The following is a 21,947-nucleotide window of genomic DNA, read 5'->3' on the forward strand; positions in this document are numbered from 1 at the left end:
TATCCGTACTGTCACTTCTCATCAATTAAATGGATCAATGCTGAATAAAATTATAAATTTCTTTAAAAAAAAAAACTTTAAATCATCCTAACACCAAAATCTTTAACGGTAGTGTATAAATGACAATATGCAAGACGATCTGATTAAATACATCTACCAAATGTGTCACTGTAAAAGGTCAAAATCAAACAGCTTTTCTTCAAGTTGATCAAACAATGTTGGTTGTAATTCACATCATTTCTTAATGAAAGAAAATGTGTACATTTCATAGAAGACGTCTATGTACAGTATAAGAGTTATAATGTGAATATTTAAAGCAGGTTTTAAATATAGCACACTTCAATTAATTCTCTGTATCTGTATCATCGCTCAGCTTCAGCACAAAACAAATTAGTGTCATAACGAGCTCTTGAGGGAATCTTTAATTAGTGCAAAAGAATGGTTGCTATCTAATAAACAGGGTTAACGCAGTTCCTATTCGAGATTCCCTTCATGTCAGTGCATAACGAATGCAGGCTGGATTTGTGCATTTGTCCTCAACAGACAGCATTACTGACCAGCTGCTAATCGCAACAAGCTGGTGTTTTAGCACCTCATTACTGAGAAACACGCAGCATTAAAACAGATGGTACCAAGCCAAGATCAACCCTCAAAGCAATTACATAAGAGCAGAAATACAGTCTTACCAAAAAAATACAATACTACTGTTGCACACATACACGCAAACTATTTAAAACTATGCTAGAATAGTAATATTCAACATATCTCTCAACATTTACACTACCATTTAAAAGGTTGAGGTCAGTACGATGATTTTGTTTTTGTTAAAACAACATTTTTGTTTTCAACATTGATAATAATCAGAAATGTTTCTCAAGCAGCAAATCAGTATATTAGAATGATTTCTGAAGATCATGTGACACTGAAGACTGGAGAAATGATGCTGAAAATTTAGGAATAAATGACAGGAATAAATGACATTTTACAATATATTTACATAGAAAACAGTTGTTTTGAATTGGATTTTTTTTTGTTTGTTTGTTTGTTTTTGTTTTAATCTATTTTGTAAGTAAATGAAACACTTAAATGAAAAAAATTTAATATATTAAAAAAAATAAAAAAAAAAATCTAAAAAAATCTATCCGACCTGTAGTGTATGAATTTTCTCGGAAATACCTGAATGAACTTGATTTGAAATGTTTAATACAGTATTAAAAATAAAGGCACAAAATTACATTTCATAATTTTTATTTATATGCATCAGTAGTAATAATCAGCAATATTTATTTCTTTATAAAACATTTGAACATGAAAAATGCCTCTTCAGTGGCACATATTTGAGTGATGATAGAAATGAATCACTGAATCAGAGTTTTTAATCAAATTGATTCACTGAATATGACATTCTGAACTGATTCAAACATGAATTGAACTCTAACAGGATTTTAGCTACTGATGTTTAAATCAAAGATGCTATTAAAACACAATAGAACCAGATACATAAAACACAATAAAAACATACACAAAAATCTACAAAAACAAACTACTTTAAACCATATCAAAACAAACGTGTGGCACCAGATTATAAAAAAAGGTTGTAACTTAAATGCATGTAAGTCACTTTAGGTAAAAGCATCTGCCAAATGCACAAATGTAAATGAGATGCAAATCATTTTACTTTCCATTCATCTTTTCACCTGGTCTGACAGCAGCTCACTAAAATTAATCCTAAATCAAAAAAAAAAAACTAGCAGCTGAAAGTCACGTTCCTCAGAGCCTTCAGGTAATACAGTGTGTGTGCGTGTGTGTGTGTGTGTGCACAGTGGACGGTAGCAACAGTATCTCACACAGACGAGAACTCACGCTTCACACCCACACACTGACTGACTGAGTGTGTGGTGTGTGTGTGTGTGTGTGTGTGTGTGTGTGTGTGTGTGTGTGTGTGTGTGTGTGTGTGTGTGTGTGTGTGTGTGTGTGTGTGTGTGTGTGTGTGTCACACACATGTACGAGAGTGTAATTGTGTGTAATTCCTGTGAACTTATGTAAATGTGTGTAAATGAGCTCAGAGCTGTAACTTTGATAAGAATCAGACTCACTGACAGCACAATCATCCAAATAAATGCTCTTCTGTTTGTGCCTAAATGTTGGTCTGTGGTTAACACTGTTTAAAGAGAGATTCACAACATAAATTAAATTAAATCATATTTTCAAAATGACTATACATTGCTTGGAATCAGCATGAATTTGTTTATTGTTAAAAAAAACTCAATATAATCCGTTGAAAAGATGAACACGGTCTAAATATGGCTAGTTGTGGAAAGACCAAGACTGAATGAGTTAAAATGATTATGAGATTGAAACAAATATACACATATACAGTATTTGTTACATATTATAAATCACAGATATTCTTATTCTTACCTGTTTCGTTCATGTATGACTGACAAATATGAATCACATTAAGCTCACTGGTTTACGTTAAAACTGTGTAATCCAAATGGATGGAATTAAAATATAAATCTTAAATTTAGATCTAAAGTCATTCCTTAAATATTAATTTTGAAACTGTTTTGTGCTTTAAAAATATACGTTTGTGAGCAAGCTGCAACATAACTACCGCATCCTGTAGCTTATTGCTTTATTAACCACTAGAAACAATTATCTTGATTTCTTTAAAATGGCATAAGGTTCTTTCTCTCTCTCACACACACACACACACACAAGGCGTTCATTCAGATGAGTGCCTTTTGTCCTGCCTAAAATATGAATAGCATGTAATCTGCATGAGGTCTAATCTCTTTATCCTGAATCCTCTCTTCTTATGACCAAACGGTCACACACTCTCCTTCTGTGTAGATCCGCACACATCCTACACTGTAATCCAGTAAAGAGACGACACACTACACACTCTCACAGGTTCATGTGAGGGAGCAAAACAGAAACAAGCCTCAATACAGTAAAATAAAAAAATGAAGTCTCTTTACAGCTGAAGTGCATTATTTCTGCACCACCAGCATCACTAAACTGAATGGCAAAAATAAAGACTCTGCACATCTACCACTGGTCAAGCAAACAGATAGTCCCTCCCCAAACTCACGCCAGATGCGCAAACAAACAGATCAATATTTTAAAGGTGCCACAGGGTCACAATATTTATATTTTTTAAGGATGAAACACAGAACTGAAATACAAGAAAGTATTTCAAATTCCTCAAAAACTCCACACTAAGTGTTAATATATCAATTACAAGACAGAAATAAGATTAAATAGAGGAACAGAGATCTGTGTTAAAGTCTCTAATGTCTCAGATGTTTCACCGTGAGGAAAAAGCCCATCGTGCACACAAAAGTGAGAAATCTCAATATGATGTATGACGTCAAAAGTTTTCTCATCCAGTTTTTCTAAGATCTGAATTGCTATCCACATACATTTTTTTTACAGTAGCTCTTTTTTCTTACAATAGGACAACTTTTGTGTTTAGTTTTATTCTCACTCATAAATTCTAATGGAAAAACACTACCGTTCAAAACTGTGTGTGTTGGTAAGTTTTTTTTAAATAGGTCTTTTTTGAAAGAAGTCTCTTAGGCTTACCAAGGCTACATTTATTTGATTAAAAAATACAGTAAAAATAGCTAAATACTATTACCAATTAAAATAACTCTTTTCTATTGTAATCAATTTTTAAATTGTAATTTATTCCTGTGATGCTAAACAGAATTTTCAGCATCATTACTCCAGTCTTCAGTGTCACATCAGAAATCATTCTAATCTGCTGATTTGCTGCTAAAAAAATGATAACAGAAAAAAAGAAATTATAATAATCTATGATGAAAACAGCTGTGCTTCACTTTTTTCAGGATTCATTGATTTACATAAAATTTCAAAAGAACAGCATTTATTTAAAATATAAAGCTTTAGTAACATTATAAATGTCACTTTTGATGAATTTAATGCATCCTCGCTGAATCAAAGTTTTAACTTATTTCAACAACAACAAAAAAATCTTACTGACCACACAGTTTTGAAGGATAGCGTATTTAATACAAAGTTAAAACTTGAAGGAATCGTAACTCTCCATTAAATACCTGAGCTGTGACAGAACAGCCTCTGAATAAAACGTAGGTGTCTCATAAAGCTGGTCTATAAATAGCAGCTGTATGTTCTGCATCCAGTGGTCAATATACATCTCAAATGGACTGACCATTCCAAGCACTAAAAATAAGCACTTTCCTGTCAGATCAATAAACCGTGCAGGTTCCATGTCACCGACCCAATACTTCAGGATGCCTGCACATTCAGATCAATGCTGCAAACCTGCAAAGTCATATTTACAAGGTACAGGCTGTCACAAAGAACACTTCTGGAAGGCACTTTTCACTTTAGTGTCTTTGCAAGGACATTCAGTTTTATTTGAATATCCAGCAAACCAGCCAACAAAGATTTGTTCTAAGAATGTTTTACTAATGTTCACAACACATTCAATTAGGAAAACATTCTGAATGTTCTCTGAATGTTCAAAACATAAGTTGTTTATTTATTTAATTATTTATTTTTTTTATTGCAAATGTAACCAAATGTTAAATTGTATCATTTGAACAAACAGTATTGGAAAGTTACTTTTGAATGTTCTCTGAACATTTAAAAAACAGAATTAAGAAACGTAGTGAGAATGTTACTTTTGAATGAATCTGGACATTCTGAAACAAGTAACATCTAAAAACGTAATTCAAACCAACGTTCCATGAACAATGGATAAATAACGTTTTGAGAACATTTTTAAAAAACAGATACTCTGATATTAATGTTACTGGAAGAACCCCTCTTGTAAGCAGCACGTAAAAACAAATAAAACTGTGATCGCCCAGTTAACATGTAAGTCAGACAGGCGCCAGATGAAGCTGCAAAGTGTATGAGACTGATAGTCACGTCTTGTTTTTCATCGCTATTCTCTTGTGGATCAGATAGATTCCAACTGGCTGAAAGAGACTGCTTTGGTATAATTTTAGAAGTAAAGTATCTGAAAAATAACACTTTAATAATTTCAGCTCTTGATTTCTCAGTATACAGCTCCATTATTACTGAATATAATCTCACTTTTGTGGAAATTTCCAAAGAACAAGAATTTTGGATTTCCCCCAAAATAACAGAAAGAGCAATCAGCTTAATTTTAATGCTGTTTACTTAGAGAAAATGGACACAAATTGACATGAAATCCTCTTAGCCACAGGAAAAAATACTTTTGTTCACTTAAACCTCGTGGAAGGATAAACTCACAGAAGATGGAAAGGTTCTGGGCAAAGTAACATGTAACGCTGACCTGCCAAAACACAGCATAGCCTTTACTACACTATCTATCTATCTATCTATCTATCTATATAAATATATACAGTATATATGAATATATCTACACACACACACATATGAAGTCACTTATGCTCACCAAAGTTGCAACAAAATACAGCACAAACAGTAATATTGTGAAATATTATTACAATTTTAAATAACTAATTTCTATTTAAATATATTTTAAAGTGCACTTTATTTCTGTGATTTAAAACTGAATTTTCAGCATCATTACTCCAGTCTTCAGTGTCACATGATCTTCAGAAATCATTCTAATATACTGATTTTCTGCTCAGGAAACATTTCTGATTATTATCAATGTTAAAAACAGCTACTTTATGATGGTGACACTGAAGTCATGTGACGTGATGTAGTTCATTTATAGCCTACGTTTAGCGTTTTACTTCTGCCGATTGCATTTAGGCTTCAAAATTCAAGTTGTGTTCATTTGTCAAGATTATCGTGATGAACCAAACGTGTAAGAATCATAAACGTATGTTGGTCACAGAAGTTATTTTCTGCAATATTGCAAAAGCAAATGGAAAGATCGTCCTGGGTTTTTGTTGAGGGAAACAGGGTGATGCAAACTTATGGGTTGATCCTCAAAAAATATGCCTTGTAGATGCATGCAATGTTGAGCCATAATTTTACCAAAAAAGAAGCTATTTTGGACAACGTATTCTGCTTACAGCCTTCACTTTCAGAAATTCATACATGATACCTTCAAATTTGCATTCTGTATTTACATTTATTCACTTTTTATCCGAAGCAACAATATAAAATGTTGCTTAAAGACTATAAATTGACTGAAGAATGCTTTTTGAGGACTGCAATGCATCATGGCTTCCCAAAAAAAGCCCACCCTGATCAAAGATATTTAAAAAAAAATAATAATAATAATAATTGTGGTTTTGTCCACACAATCAAAGTCAATTCCTCAAACATTCCTCAAAATAAAGAAACCTTTCCAGGTTTGGGCTGTCATGAAGGTGAGTAAATGATGACAGACTTTTCATTTTTGGGTGAAGTATCTCTTTAAAGCAGTATGAGAGTGGTGAGATTAGCGAACGTCCCGTGATGGTTCACATTGATTTAATTGGATGAAGCAGATAATCATAAGCATCCTGAAAGGGCAGATGGAGGAGAATATCACTATCAGCAGCAGCACAGCAAATCCATGCAGGGCGGTTCAATGCAGTAAACGCTGTAGAAGCCAATAGATGAGCCAAAGGCCCTTTCAAGGAAAGCATGTTCACTCGGCAGCCATATTTGCAGTACCTCTAAATAGTGTTAAAAAAGCTTATATTCCAGGATGAAGAAGTCAATGCACATACCCAGCTAATGGGGAACATTGTTGCAACTTTCACTAATGTTTTTACAAGTCATATAAATTTTAGGGCAAAACGTAATTTTTATGGAACATTCCTATAACTTTATTAATATTTGACAAGTTTTTTAGAACGTCCTTAAGATGTCATTTGTACTTGTTGAACATTCTAAGAAACATTAGGGTTTTTTTGTAACCTTTAAATAACATTCTAATCACGATAAGAAAACTAGGCATTTTAACACTCTTAAAATGTTAAATATAAACGTTCAAATAACGTTATATTTTGAACAAAAAATAAAATCAGTAGAATGTAAAAAACATTTAAGTCACCTTTGTATAAGGTTCTTATCACGACAAGAAAACTGGACTTTTTAACATTTTAGAAACATTTCAAAACGATGTTCTCACAATGTTTTTATATCCTACATACAGTATGTAAGGATTTCAACCTGGTTAAGCATGCATCTCTAGACACTGTTTCTGTGGCAACTGGAGTCTCCAGCTGCAGTGACACGATGATTTTACAAACTGGCGATTGGCTGTTTTATTTAGAAGGTGACTTATTCCACCATATTGTGTGTTGCTGTATTTCTCAAGTAATGTGAGTGCACCATCTTTGTATATCTAAAGACTGATTTTGATTTTGATTTTGATACATGCTGTAAAATAATACTCAAGTATGCTACATTAACAACATCACAAAAACAATATATTCACAAAAAATATTCTAAAACTCTCTCTACACTTTCTAAAAACAAAACACATCACACCCCAAAAAAAAATTAAAATAAAATCTCTCAGCAAGATACGTACAAATGAGAAAATACAAATTCATAGGAATTAGCTACCAATTAGCTGAAATTTAAAATAGTTATGAATTGCCTTGAGACTGTGTTGAAATAACAATCTGATTTAAAGGAAACTATAACCATAAAAAAAAAAAAGCATTTTACCTGAAATAAAATAAGCGTTGACTGGAATAAAATAAAATATAAAAAAAGTATTATTTTATTTCGCCTCATACCCAAGGCTAAATTTTTCATTTAGTTTAACTTACAAAAAGAACTAAAACTAAATAAACTAAATGTAATAAATAAAAATGAATAAGTACTATAGAGACAAAAACTAATAAAAATAAAACACTAAAATTTAAGTGAAAACATCAAAACGTTATCAAAATTATAATAGTATATCAGTAATACTAAAATAACACTGGTATCGACCACATTTATAAATTATTCATTTTTAATTCAGAATCATTTTAACCTATACTTTGTCAGCAATGAATTACATTTATTTTGTCATTGAGCTTGTTGCAGTGCATTATGGGATTGTTTTCTCTGCAAAGCAAATATTTAATCAAAAGAAGGCTTCTTAAAACATTTTGGAATATTATAATATTTGGAATAATGCCTTAAAATGCTGTCTGGGTAGGAACTACACTCTCAGAAAAAAAAGGCTGTCAATGGGATGGTACCCTAAGGTAAAAAAGCTAAAAGGTACATCTTTGTACCTTATTTAGCCCTAAAATATCCATATTAGTTCTTTAAAAACATATTAGAAAAATATAAATATTAGTACCTAAGGTGTACATATTTGTACCTTTTATGAAAGGATACCATCCCAGTGACAGTTTTGTACCTTTATTTCTCATAGTCCTAGAAAGAAGGCGAGGGATGAAGCAGGACAGTGTCAGAGACTTGTGCTGGATTTATGGGAGGTCTTGGCCGACATCTGCAGCACGTAACCTGCTTCTTACTGTAGCAGTGGAGGCTTCCTGCACCCCTCCTCCACAGCGCTAACCTCCCATCTGATCAATGACATTCAGCCTGCAGAAAACATGCTGCATCCTCTGCAGTACACCGACTACATCACCCACAATTCTGTAGTGCACTACTGCACTCAGTTCACACAAAGCTCAAAAACAGCTCATTTTAATTCTCTAAAACATGCATATTTTCTGACAATATTAATACTGCAACAACACAATCAAGGGCATCATAAAAATGCATGCATTTACTAAATGCTAGAACCTGGCAGTGTTTGCATGCAGCAGATGCCTCTAAAACCTGAACTACAGTAAAACCAGCCTTCTGCTCATACCTTAGAGTCCAGTCGGCTGTAAAGGTCCAAATTCTGCATATCCTGGTGTTTTTCTTTCCAGATCCAGAATGAGTCAGGACCGTTTCACCTCATGCAGCATGCGCTTCAACTGATGTACAACTTCAGTGCATGCACACACACACACTCATGCATGCACACACACACACACACACCGATTACAGCAGTGACATCAGCAGTGTCTCTCGTAAGTATAAACTTACACGGTCTTTATCTCATTCTGTCTCTCTCTCTCTCATAGGGAGGAACTGCTTCTCATCCCGGTGTTGCACCAGTGTATTCTGCCCGCCTCCTCCCCAGAGGCATGCTGGGAGTGGATTGCTGACCTGTTAGAAAAGGCATGACCTTGTTCTCTCTCTTGCTTTATACTCACGGTTCTCACCAATGAGGTCTAATATACCTGCTAGCATTTCCATTCATCTTTGAGGCAGTTCTTGGCATGTGTGTGACTCTCTGAAAGAATTTTTTAAACCAATAACCCCAATCAGCCAAAAATATGACTCATCAGTCTAAAGTCACAGGAACACAACGTCATGAAAACACTGAATGACTGATTGACCTTCATTAGTGACTATCCTGTGCTGAGACATCACAGACAGGGAAAAATATAAGTCTATTTCATGATTTTAGGAGACTCCAAAATACATACAAAAAACACTTGAGAGTCCGAAAGTGTTCATTGTGTGATGAAGCCTATTAGAATGCCCTTATATTTCATGTTATGAAAGCAAAATATCCCTGTTTTTGTTTTGTATATTTTTTAGGCATGATATACTTAAATTATATCACACAAGCAAGAGTGCCATTTTCCTGAATATCAGCATGTGAGCGTGAATGTGATATGGATTTTTTACAACAGTTGAACAAACAAAAAGTTAATATTGAGTGAGTTGTTTGAATGAATGATTCAATGAATCGCTCATTAAGACAGCGACTTGTCGCCACCAATTGGCGGTTTTAGTGTCATATTTATTTATCCATGACAGCACAAAAACAAAAACATCTCACACAAGTTTTTGAAAAGAAACATTTGAAAAATTCTTACCAAAAGAAGTCTTACCAAAAATTATATCATTGTTCATAAGTTTTTGAAAAGAAACATCTGAAAAATTCTTACCAAAAGAAAAAATACCAAAAAAAAAAAATAAAAACAAAAAAAAATTACAAAAAAAGAAAAAACAAAAAAAACATATTTTGACTGAAAATACAGTAAAAACAGAACAGTAATACTTTTACTATATATATATATATATATATATATATATTATATATATATACTATATACATATATCCTCCCCGAAATTCTAACTTTAGCATATGCTTTTATCCAAATTGGCTTATAAATGACAAACTTTAAATAGTGTATGTATACTTCATGTATACTTCAAGTGCTGACTAGTAATAAACCTGTATTTCGTTCAATTTAAACAATCATTCAATGTAATAAAAATGAACTGTTTTAACTAACATTCATGTACAGTTTGCTGTTCTGTTGGAATGAATTGTGAGTTAAGTCTAGGATTCTTATTTTGTGTGACATTCAAAGTTTCTTCTTTTGTAGAGATCAAAATCTGTCAAACAAGCTGTGTTTTTGTGTTCAAAACCAGCAAGAAATGTGATCAAATATGATGCAGGGAACCTGAGACAAGTTGAACTTTTAACATGATGTTGAAATGGTATTGGAACATAGCTAATGAAAAGAATCAATTCAGAAAAACGATTCACTCCAAATGTGTCGCTTGAATAAGTTTAACTCTGACCGCTGCCACAACGCCAGTGCCCAAACCCTCCATCTGCTGTAGATGAACCAAAAACAACTGATAGCAGCTCTCAGTGATATGTGTCGGGTCCCCGCTATAATAGCAGCAACATTCACAAATGTTTACAGAACAAGCAGGAACCCAGTGTGCCTGTATCTTTCTCTATTTCTGTTTTATCATGTGATAGAAAGTCTAAGGCCCTCTTAACTCATCTAATCTGCGGCCTATTATGCATCACACTAAGATTGCATAAGATTGCAAGTTAGCATTTTTAAACATTCGCTCACTAAAAAATAAATAATTTCTATTCAATGACTTAATAACCACAAACAATCTGTATTTTATGTTTCTAAACGAAACATGTCTAGAAGACAGCTGCAGTACAACAGTCCTCAATGAAGCAGCCCCTCCTAACTTTACTTTCATGAGTGTCTGTAGGACTGTTAGGAGAGGTGGAGGTGTAGCTGCTCTATTTAAAGATGTCTACCAATGCAAGCTAGTGTCATTTGGTCAGTACTTGTCTTCTGAATATTAAGGGATTGTGCTGAAAGGTGCTCCACGCATTCTGTTTATCATTATTTACAGGCCTCCAAAATACTCTCCAGCCTTTGTTGAAGAGTTCACAGAAATGCTATCAATGATTTCCTCAGAGTTTGACTGTTTTGCTATTGCAGGGGATTTTAATATTCAAATAGATAATGCAGAAAACAAAACCACAAAAGAAATTATCACTGTTTTAAACACTTTTGACCTGATTCAGCATGTGCATGGACCCACACACAATCGTGGACACACTCTAAATTTAATCATCAGTAGGGGTCTAAACATTTTATACATTTGTTATTAAGGACGTAGCACTATCTGATCACTTCTGTATTTTGTTTGATTTATTGATCTCTGCTGCCACTGTATCTAGGTCTGTCTCTGTCAGAAAGAGATGCATTAACGAGAACACTAGTGTGCTATTTATGGAGGCTATATCTTTAACACCAAGCATTTCTGCACACTCTGTTGATCTTCTCCTTGATTCCTTTACTCAAAAGTTAAGAATGTTATTGATGATATTGCTTCTGTAATAGTCAATAAGAAAATTAGCAGACAGAAATCAGTTTGGAGAAAATCAGCAGCAGTGCAGTGTATGAAAAGACAATGCAGAAAAGCTGAACGGATGTGGCAGAAGACAAAACTTTAAATTTTCTATAGCATCTATAAAGACAGCCTTCATGCTTTTAATGTGAAACTAGCCACAGCTAGACAGAGTTTCTTCTCAAACCTTATAAACAGTAACATAAATAACACTCGTACTCTTTTTGCTACTGTTGAGAGACTGACAAACCCCCCAAGTCAGATTCCCACTGAAATGCTCTCAGGCAGCAAATGCAATGAGTTTGCTTCCTTCTTTTCTGAGAAGATCATCAATATCAGGAAGGTGATTAGCACATCCTCAAGTTATGCAGAGGTCAGCCAGATTCGACCGCAATATCAAAAAGATACTATGTCTATTTTTGAAGCAACTGATAGCAAAATTTTGGAAGAAATAGTGCAGCATCTAAAATCGTCAACCTGCTATCTTGACACACTTCCCACATCTTTTTTCAAAAGTGTGCTTAACTGTTTAGAGGCAGATCTCTTAGAAGTGGTGAACGCCTCACTTCTTTCTGGGGCATTTCCAAACTCCCTGAAAACTGCAGTTTTTAAGCCCCTGCTGAAAAAGACCAATTTTGATAACATAATGTTGAGCAATTATAGACCAATATCAAATCTTCCTTTATAGGCAAAATTATAGAAAAGGTAGTTTTTAATCAGCTGAACAAATACTTAAACTCAAATGGATACCTGGACAATTTTCAATCTGGTTTCCGAACGCATCACAGCACAGAGACAGCACTCATTAAGATAATAAATGATATTCATTTAAATTCTGACTCTGGCAAAATATCAGTGCTGGTATTGCTAGAGCTCAGTGCTGCGTTTGACACTGTCGATCATAACATACTAATAGAGAGACTGGAAAACTGGGTCGGGCTTTCTGGGATGGTACTCAAATAGTTCAGGTCATACTTAGAAGGGAGAGGTTATTATGTGAGTCTAGGAGAGCATAGGTCTAAGTGGACGTCCATGACATGCGGAGTCCCACAAGGCTCAATTCTGGCAACCACTCTTGTTTAGCCTGTATATGCTCCCACTAAGTCAGATAATGAGAAAGAAGCAAATTGCCTATCACAGCTGTGCTGATGATACACAGATTTACCTAGCCTTATCTCCAAATGACTACAGCCCCACTGACCCCCTCTGCCAATGTACTGATGAAATTAATAGTTGGATGTGCCAGAACTTTCTTCAGTTAAAAAAGGAAAAAACTGAAGTCATTGCATTTGGAAACGAAGATGAAGTTTTCATGGTGAATGCATACCTTGACTCTAGGGGTCAAACATCTAAAGATCAAGTCAGGAATCTTAGTGTGATTCTGGAGACAGACCTTAGTTTCAGTAGTCATGTCAAAGCAGTAACTAAATCAGCATACTATCATCTAAAAAAACATTGCAAGAATTAGATGTTTTGTTTCCAGTCAAGACTTGGAGAAAGTTGTTCATGCCTTAATCACCAGCAGGGTGGACTATTGTAATGGTCTCCTCACCGGCCTTCCCAAGAAGTGAAAAAAAAGTGAAAGTCGTGACATTTGCCAAGTATGGTAACCCATACTCGGAATTGGTGCTCTGCATTTAACCAATCCAAGTGCACACACACAGCAGTGAGAAGTGAACACACCTTGAACACACACCCGGAGCAGTAGGCAGCTATATCCAGCACCCGGGGAGCAACGGGGGGGTTCAGTGCCTTGCTCAAAGGCACTTCAGCCATGGGTTTTGAGGGTGGAAGACAGCACTGTTCATGAGCACTGTGCGATGTCCGAACTGATTGCACTGTATTTTATGTATTCACTGTATTTTATGTAAAATCATTTTCTAATCAATTTTCTATTTTTAACTGTTTTAAATTCATTAAAAAAAAATTTCAAAAACATTCAAAAAGTTTTTCAACCCCTTTTTATACTTTTTTAATTTTTTTTACATGATTATTTTACTTTCTTTTATGTAAAGCACTTTGAATTACCATTGTGTATGAAATGTGCTATATAAATAAACTTGCCTTGCCTTGCCTACACACAGTAAGAACAACGTCTAGATTATAAAGCATAAGTACAACATTGAGTTTCCATGGCTGTTCCAGCTCCAAAATTTTTAAATACTATCCTGTATGAAAATCAATATTCTGAAAACTGTTCATCCTTCACCATTGTCTGGCCGTGTCTGACGAGAGTACAGGCGTTCGCTTGTGTAACACAGATTCAGCACAAATATAGAAGCAGATCAAACGCTCTCAGACAAGAGCAGATTCAATTTGAGTGTCAGTGCGGCGCATTTCACTGATCTTTTGCTGCTTTGCATCAGGGATTTTCCTCATTTCAAAAATGTGCTGTCTACCAAAACAATACATAAATGATTCATTTCAAGAACATAACCCCCAAAAAGCCAATGCAACTCATCTAATAATGCTGCATTGTAAGTTCAGAGGAGAATGATTTAAAAACATGCTATAAATCTCTAATACGCAGCTAGATTACTGTAACTATGCATCATTCCACTGACATTTCAAGGAAATTTCTGACTAAAATCCTGCAGAAATGAGCATGTGTTGAGTAGTGTTCAATTTGACAGATGACAGATTTATAACATCTGTGACCTTTTGGCGTCTCGAAGGTTCAGTGCTGCTGAATGCATGAAAAAAAATGCAATGAGGAAGAAACTGCTGCTGTAGGAGTTTAAGCATACTGTGATTTGAAGTTGTGACTGGGTGTGAATTGTAGCAGTGAATTGTCCTTCCTCAGTCATGCTGATTAGATTGACTAATGTCAGATGCATTGAAAGTAATGTATGCTGACGAGTTCTGGAACAGCAAGACCTATGTATCAAAATATATTGGCAGTTTCTCTGTCAATCTAATCCATCCGTCCATGTATGCTGCAGTCCGATTTGTGACAAGACATCAGCCATCATAAAATATGTGTGTATTAAACATTTCGACTCACCACGCTTTGTCTTCCAGGAGAGGTGACCACCTGCAAAATGCAAATATTTACAGATCAAATTCAAGTCATTTGTTTTGACTCACTATACTAATTACTCTTCATTAATTAGCACACTACAGCATTCACACATATTCAGGATTTCTTTACAATTTTCTGATTTGTGTCAGTGCAGTGCACAACGTGCCTACTGTTAAGTATTATTTATATTATTTGTTCATTTTTACAGTATGTAAATTTGTTCATTTTACAGTATGTCTAATTGTGATTTTTCTAAAAAAAAAAAATTAATAATAATAATAACATTTTAAACTTAATGTAATATTATGATTTCTAATGCAACAATTATTTTTCTATTATTATTACTAAATATAGTAATATTTCTTGCTGTTTTTGTCAATTTGTTTTAATAATACCTATTTTTATTATTATTATTATTTTGATAATATTAATAATTATTATTAACATTTTGATGATGATAATAATAATAATAATAATAGCTATTATTATCATTGTCAAAATTACTACACAAAAAATAGCAAGAAATATTACTACTTTAGTAATAATAAGCTGCTCAAATGAACACAGTGCTGCGCTTTACTCTGAAAGACACAGTGCATAAATGTATTTATTAGAGCACAGTTTTTTGCCATATTGTGCCATATTGTGATTTCAGGTTTTAATTTGATTAATTGTGCAGCCCTGTTATGCATTTTTTTTTACTTATTATTTTTAAGGGGAAACAGTAATGTGCTAGTTTGAGGGTTTTTTGAAGATATGACCCATAACATTGGTGATCAACATTAACTTTATTCTTAACAACCATTGAGAATCTGGCCATTCTTGCCAACTTGTGTTTTCAGTTCATTCTCTAAGGCAGCTTAGTCACAGGCTTGCAACTGTGGGATTGTGGGATTGACAGCAGAGCACAGCAAGTCGCGAGAGCGTCAGAAAGTTATGAAATGCTGAACTTTATGCAAAACATAGGCAGACTCTGTTGACATCTGTCGAACGCATTTCAAAATCTGAAAAAGTGTTGCAAATGCATTTAATTCAGATTTAAAATGCAGTTTGCATGCTTTCTCTGCAGCTAAACTGTGGTTGGGTTTACCATATAGTCTTTTAATAAACCATATAGTTTGAGCATTGACTGAAAGGCAATCATACTCTTGCATATCCACAGGCACTAAAACTGGTGGCAGGTGGCACTGAGTGAATTTCCACTGGCTCTAATTTTATTTTACCCACTAAAAGGGAGAACATGTTTAACAGAGGAGGTGCCAGGACATCTTCCCTTTCAAACACATTAATCCTAGATATCCAAAGAGCACCAATTAGTTTGAAAAACAACCTCAGAAGCCTTGCGTACATGCTTAATCTCTGCTAAAGGCCATTACATGACCATCTCTAGCGGATTATCCAAAGTATTGCGAGAAGACTTAGGATGCATTTTTATTCTATTATTCATACATATCAGTACATTCATACTGAGATTACGAGCTCTGGACTATTACAACCGATTAGTCTAAACAATATGCTTAATTGGATCTCAACTATCATTGTCTTGGAAGCACAATTTACTGCTTAGGCGTGACATAATCGCTATCAACAGATGTAAGTCTCTGTACTGCTCAATGTTTATTTTCCATTAAGCAATAATAAGCAGCTTTGTTCATCTGCTCAAGACTCATGCTGAGTGGAAAATGTTTTTCAGTGTAATCTGAATAATAAAGCTTAGCTTTGTTTTAGCAGAGAGCTTTGCAAAAGCCATCATTATATTGCCCTGCGATCCGTGAGAGAGGAAACCTTTGAAAGAACTTCTACACGCTCTGTGTTCATGTGCTAATCTTTAACAAGTGGTGCTTTAACTGTAGATATATCTGTGGTTTAGACATATACAGCTTAAAATACAATAACTGTATAAAGTACAGCAATTATCAAATGAGTTCCACAAATAGCATAAATAAAAGCCATTTAATAAAAAATACTAAAATACTTTTAGATACCTTATTTACACATCTACACACCTTCATCACATTTTTAAAAGAAATTTCATGACCTTTTAAATCATGAATATCATTATTTTAATGTCTTGCCCCATTTAACGTTTGAACTAACCTTGCCATGTCAGAAAAAGGTCGATATATATTAAAGATATTTTAAGGAAAATTACTGACCTTAACACATAATCATAAGGGTCTACAGGGGTCCTTTTTATGATGTCATTTCCTTTATTATGCCTTTGTCACATAACCCAAAAATGTCATTACACCAAACTGACTATGATTTTGCAGACAAAAGTTTTTATATTAATAATATTATAAATGTATATAAAATTATATTTCATATATAATAATATTAAATATTTAATAATAATATGTGTGTGTATATATATATATATATATATATATATATATATAATATATAACGTTATATATATATATGTGTGTGTGTATAAAATATTTTATAATGTTTTACAACATGTAAAATTGTCTTACTGCTTTGATTTGGCAGACAAAGTTTTATTATTAATTATATTATATATTTATATAAAATAAATTAGATAAATTATTAATAAATCAATACAAATATTAAAATATTGTGACATTATATCAAATAATATTTAATATAATATTTTTATTACGGAGCCCCGCACATGACATGCAAGAAAAAATAAATAAATTGTGTGCACAATTTATAAATCGAGTGAACGAAATAGTAAATCGAGGGAACGCAATAGTAATCATGTGCACGTTTCAGTACATTGAGGGAATGACTTAGTAAATCATGCGCACGATTTAGCCTACTATTTTTTCCTGCATGCCATGTGCGGGGCTCCGTATTTTATAATTTAAAATATTTTTATATTACAATAAAAATATATATATATAAAATATATATATATAATATATATATATAGATATATATAATATATATATATATATATAATATATATATATATATATATATATATTATTAAATATTTAATAATAATTTACATTTAAATAAAATTGTTTTACTGCTTTTTACTGCTTATTTACCAATTAATTCTAAAAAAAAAAATCACAATAATAAACTACTTAAATTACTGTTACAACCTTTGTTGAAATGCCACAGAAAACTATAAAAAAAATACAGATCAAACTTAGTATTAATACAACAACCTCTATAAGGTGTATTCAAGTCATTGTCTGTATAAAGGATTCTTTATATATATTTTTGAACAATTTAATAGATCCAGACATATCCAAACTCTTCATGTCACAAATCTTTAAATGACACGCGCTGTAACTGAACAGCATCACACATATGACTGAAGCCTCAGATAATCCTAATTAAACATGTGCTAAAGTGCTTTAAACACTAACCTGCTCAGAACTGTTTTAAGGGTCATTCAAAAGCTGCTTTTCTGCCAATACTGGATCAATAATGAAAAGAAATGTTCTGAGGTGATTAGAGGAGCTTGCTTGAATGATTAAACATATACATTATGAATGTTCTGGTGTGGAAAGTACAAGCCTCCAACACACACAAAAACACCCAGCCGCTCAGAGTCACTGGGTTTGGTCTAAAGGGACTTTGAATCCAATGTTGTTGTTGATGTTTTTTACGTCTCTCTAATATCTTAAGATCATAAGTCTTACTCTAAATCTTTAGAAATATATCATAGTATACTAACGTTAACCCTAAAAAGCCTGACATAAGAAATAATAGTGAGAAAAATATATTGTTCCTTATCTTTGTTTTTAATGGAACAGTTTATCGAAACTTTAGACAAAAAAAACAGTTTGCATAAGTGTTTTTTTTTGTTGTTGTTGTTGAGTATCATAATTGATTGCTTTTATGGATCATATGGTATGATATAGTGAGAATATGGAGGAAGAACACCTGTTTTATTCAGAAGCCAGTAATCTCCAGTAATATGCCTTAGTAAGATGATATTTAAATGCTTAGTTTTATGATCAAAACTTGCAATGCAATGCAATACAATGCTGATTGTTGTTATTCTTGCGTTTGCAACTTTCATTTATGTGCTAAAAAAAGTCTAAACTATCAGTCAGACGACATAAAGCATGTAGTAGATTGTGTACAACAGGTTTTTCAGCAAAATTTTGATCTTTTGGATAAATTTGAGGCCTCAGAAATGTGCATATCAGATATGCTACTACAGACTTATACTGTATTTAATGAACAAAGTTTAACCCCATAAAGTTAATGATCTGATTCTGATGCGATTTCATCACTAAATGATGTAGCATACTTGCTGAAATATATATTCAGAAACTTATTCATCTCACTCAGCCACAAACTACTCTCAGAAATGAAGCACAGCCAGACTTGGACTGCCATTTGTCACGTCAAAAATAAAAATAGAGTCCACTGCAGCTGGACAAGAGCTAATGAGCTCTAGCCTGATAAAACTAGGCCTGTCTGAGATGCTCCAGCTAGCAGGAGGTTCAGCAGCAGCTTTATGGCCAAAGATCTGGATTCATATGAAGCTCACAGGCTTTATTGATCCAGGCACTGGAGAGGAACTTTGTTTTTTTTTTCTACGTTTAACTATTACCATAAATTTGACAAGCAGTGATCTCACAATCAAATGAAAGCCACTTTAGATCAGTGGTCCTCAACTGGTGGGTCTTAACCCTACCTTCATGAATAGAAATATTAATTATATTTGTAAAAAAAAAATAATTATAAACAAAATTTTAAATAAACTAAATAAATATAATTAATAATAAAATACTATATATAACAAAGTTTTATATATTTAATATATATATATATATATATATATATATATATATATATATATATATATATATATATATATATATATATATATACACACACACACACAAAATATTTTTTTAAAAAAATCATAATATTTGAATACTATTAGCAATTATAAAAATAATAGTAAAATATCTTTAAACATTACGGTAATGAAAATTTGAGAGTGAAAAGGTCACATTGCAAGAAAAAAATTACACAATCCTATTTATGAGGCCCATTCAAATCTAGTTACATTATTTTCATGACAACTGAATAGCTTCTCATTATTGTAATACAGTATTTTTCTATTTTTTTATTAAAGACAAATCCATCAAATATTTCCATGAAGTACAGTACAATTACTTTAAAATTTGAGTATCATACTTCTTCACAATGCAAATTTGCCACGAAATGTATGCTTAATTGTCATGAAAAATGCAATGCAATCTTCAATTAGGCTTCTTTTTCTTTACTCAAAATTTAATCTCTTCTTCCTGCTGATTTTTTTCTCTCGTGTGCGTGCTTAAGTTCACTCATGGTACAAATCAACTTTCTCATTTAGATGTCGACTAATGACGTTTCATGCATCTTGCATGTAAATACGGACATTTCACGTTAAGATAATCTACGATGAACCTGTGAAAGCGTTAGTAAAATGCGTAGTGATCTGCAACAAGCACTGCAGCATAATGCAACTGTAACATGCGTGTCGCAGAGGCGCAAAACACGCACGAGCGCAAGTCATTCAGTCGAACTCAAGGTCTCTCACGCACGCATTCAATCAGATCATAAGATCCCCGATCAGACAGATGCCGCGCGCTACAGTTTAACACGACTGATCGCAGAGCGTCTTACCGCGGGCAGCAAAGGCTCCATTTGTGCGCCTTCGTCCTTAACGTCCATCTTCTGTACCTGTAGACCAGTTCCAGTGCGTGTAGTGCGTACTGCGTGCAGCGTCGCCGATCAGCGCAGATGATGTGATCTGCTCACATATTTAGTGCAGTGATATTATTACAGTGCTCACTCATAAGGGCGCATGTAGCTGCTGTGTGACGCAGCAGTGGGGAGGGGGCATTATGTTATAGTGCCTCGAAATTTGTCAGGACTGGGCCTTACAAGAGACGCATTTTGTACAAATAACTATGCGGAAGTACAGGAGACCGTGCAGAATTAATGGTCACGTTTGTCTGCATCTTAGTAACTAGGAGATTTTTAGTCAAATGTAAAGGGATAGTTAGTTCACCCAAAAACTAAAAATTGTGTTTTCATTTACTCCCCCTCCTGCATGGCTTATTTTAACTCTGTGGAACAACAGAAGAGTTTTTGTCCATACAAAAGTTTCAGAAAGTTTTGTGTTTCACAAAGGAATGAAAGAAGTTTGGAAGATTGTGGGTGAGATTTAGCATGTTTGCATTGCATAGTGTAAATCATAAAATTATTAGCATTTTAATTTTATTGAGATAAACTACAGATGGTCACCCTTGTTCTGAGAAAGGTTTTACATGCAATATTAACAAAAAAACACATAACTATTCTCCGTACAAGGGCGTTTTTCATTCTATAGCCTACAAGTTATTCCAATTTCTGTTGGCCAAAACAATGGTTTGATATTTTTAGATGCTATTCTTTCCATGTTTTCTGTTGAACTTCTGTTGAAAACCATTAAGTAGCTTATTATTGAGTATTGAATGGAAAGATCCCATAGTGTATACTTACCTCTATAGTCTATAAAAATGTTCAATAGCGTCTTTGCCAGACTTTTAGGTTGACTGAAATGTCCAATTTAAATATACAGCAAATCTACTCTGAGAAATAATGGAGTAAAACTTTGCCAACTAGACCAGGTCTCCTATATATATGATCTATATAAAAACAATACATCTCATAATATTCAATTTACGCTTTCTTTTTTACAATAATTCTGATGACTTTGGAAAAATATAGTTTCATATTAAGAGCCAACGAAACTCCTGCTGTGCTTATATTCTGCCATCTGCACTATTGTCAGGCCTGCACTACGGCTCAACTTATTTATTATTTGGATGAGGCAGATATTAAAAATAGAAAAGAAAGAAAGAAATCCTGGACCATCTTTAAGTTGCTTTTTACATCATTTACAATAACAGCCTCCTCCTCGTTTACAATATTTGGACATTTAAGTCAAACTTGCATTTGAATTGCATTGTGTTAGAAAGCACAGTATCAAATCAATTATCATTTGTGCTCAAATACTGCACAGGTGAACATTTTTTCAATTTTCTTTATCATTTTTGCTCAAATGACAAATAAAGATATTTGTATACATTTTCCTTTATCGTTTATTTTTTATTTATTTTTTATTTTATTTTTTTAATATATGCCACTTCATTTGATATTTAGTTTTCTAATTTTCTGGATTATCCAAATGCTTTTTGGGACACTGTATGTTTGGGACGTCAGGCATCAGTGCAACATTTTCCACATATTTTTTCAATATTAATATATTCTTACATTGAATGATAATGTATTATACAACGTTAAAATAATATAT

At 33.3% G+C, this 21,947-nt stretch overlaps 1 protein-coding gene across 3 annotated transcripts in view; it reads right to left on the bottom strand.

Annotated features, from left to right (window-relative positions):
• The window catches only part of LOC109072596 (sodium-driven chloride bicarbonate exchanger-like), a 60,492-nt gene extending 40,027 nt beyond the window's left edge, over positions 1 to 20,465 (bottom strand). The window contains exons 1-2 of one of the 3 annotated variants that reach the window (XM_042764327.1): positions 20,273 to 20,465; positions 14,645 to 14,674 (exon numbers count right to left, since the gene is read on the bottom strand). In XM_042764327.1, coding sequence (XP_042620261.1) covers positions 14,645 to 14,674; positions 20,273 to 20,320 — 78 coding nt within the window. In that variant the 5' untranslated portion in view covers positions 20,321 to 20,465. Of the gene's footprint in view, positions 1 to 8,776; positions 9,414 to 14,644; positions 14,675 to 20,272 lie in introns of those variants that run through there. The other 2 variants (XM_042764329.1, XM_042764328.1) reach the window with 2 other exon arrangements.
• Between the last annotated feature and the right edge of the window lie 1,482 nt (positions 20,466 to 21,947).

Source organism: Cyprinus carpio, chromosome A9 (genome assembly GCF_018340385.1).
Source record: "Cyprinus carpio isolate SPL01 chromosome A9, ASM1834038v1, whole genome shotgun sequence".
NCBI lineage: Eukaryota > Metazoa > Chordata > Actinopteri > Cypriniformes > Cyprinidae > Cyprinus > Cyprinus carpio.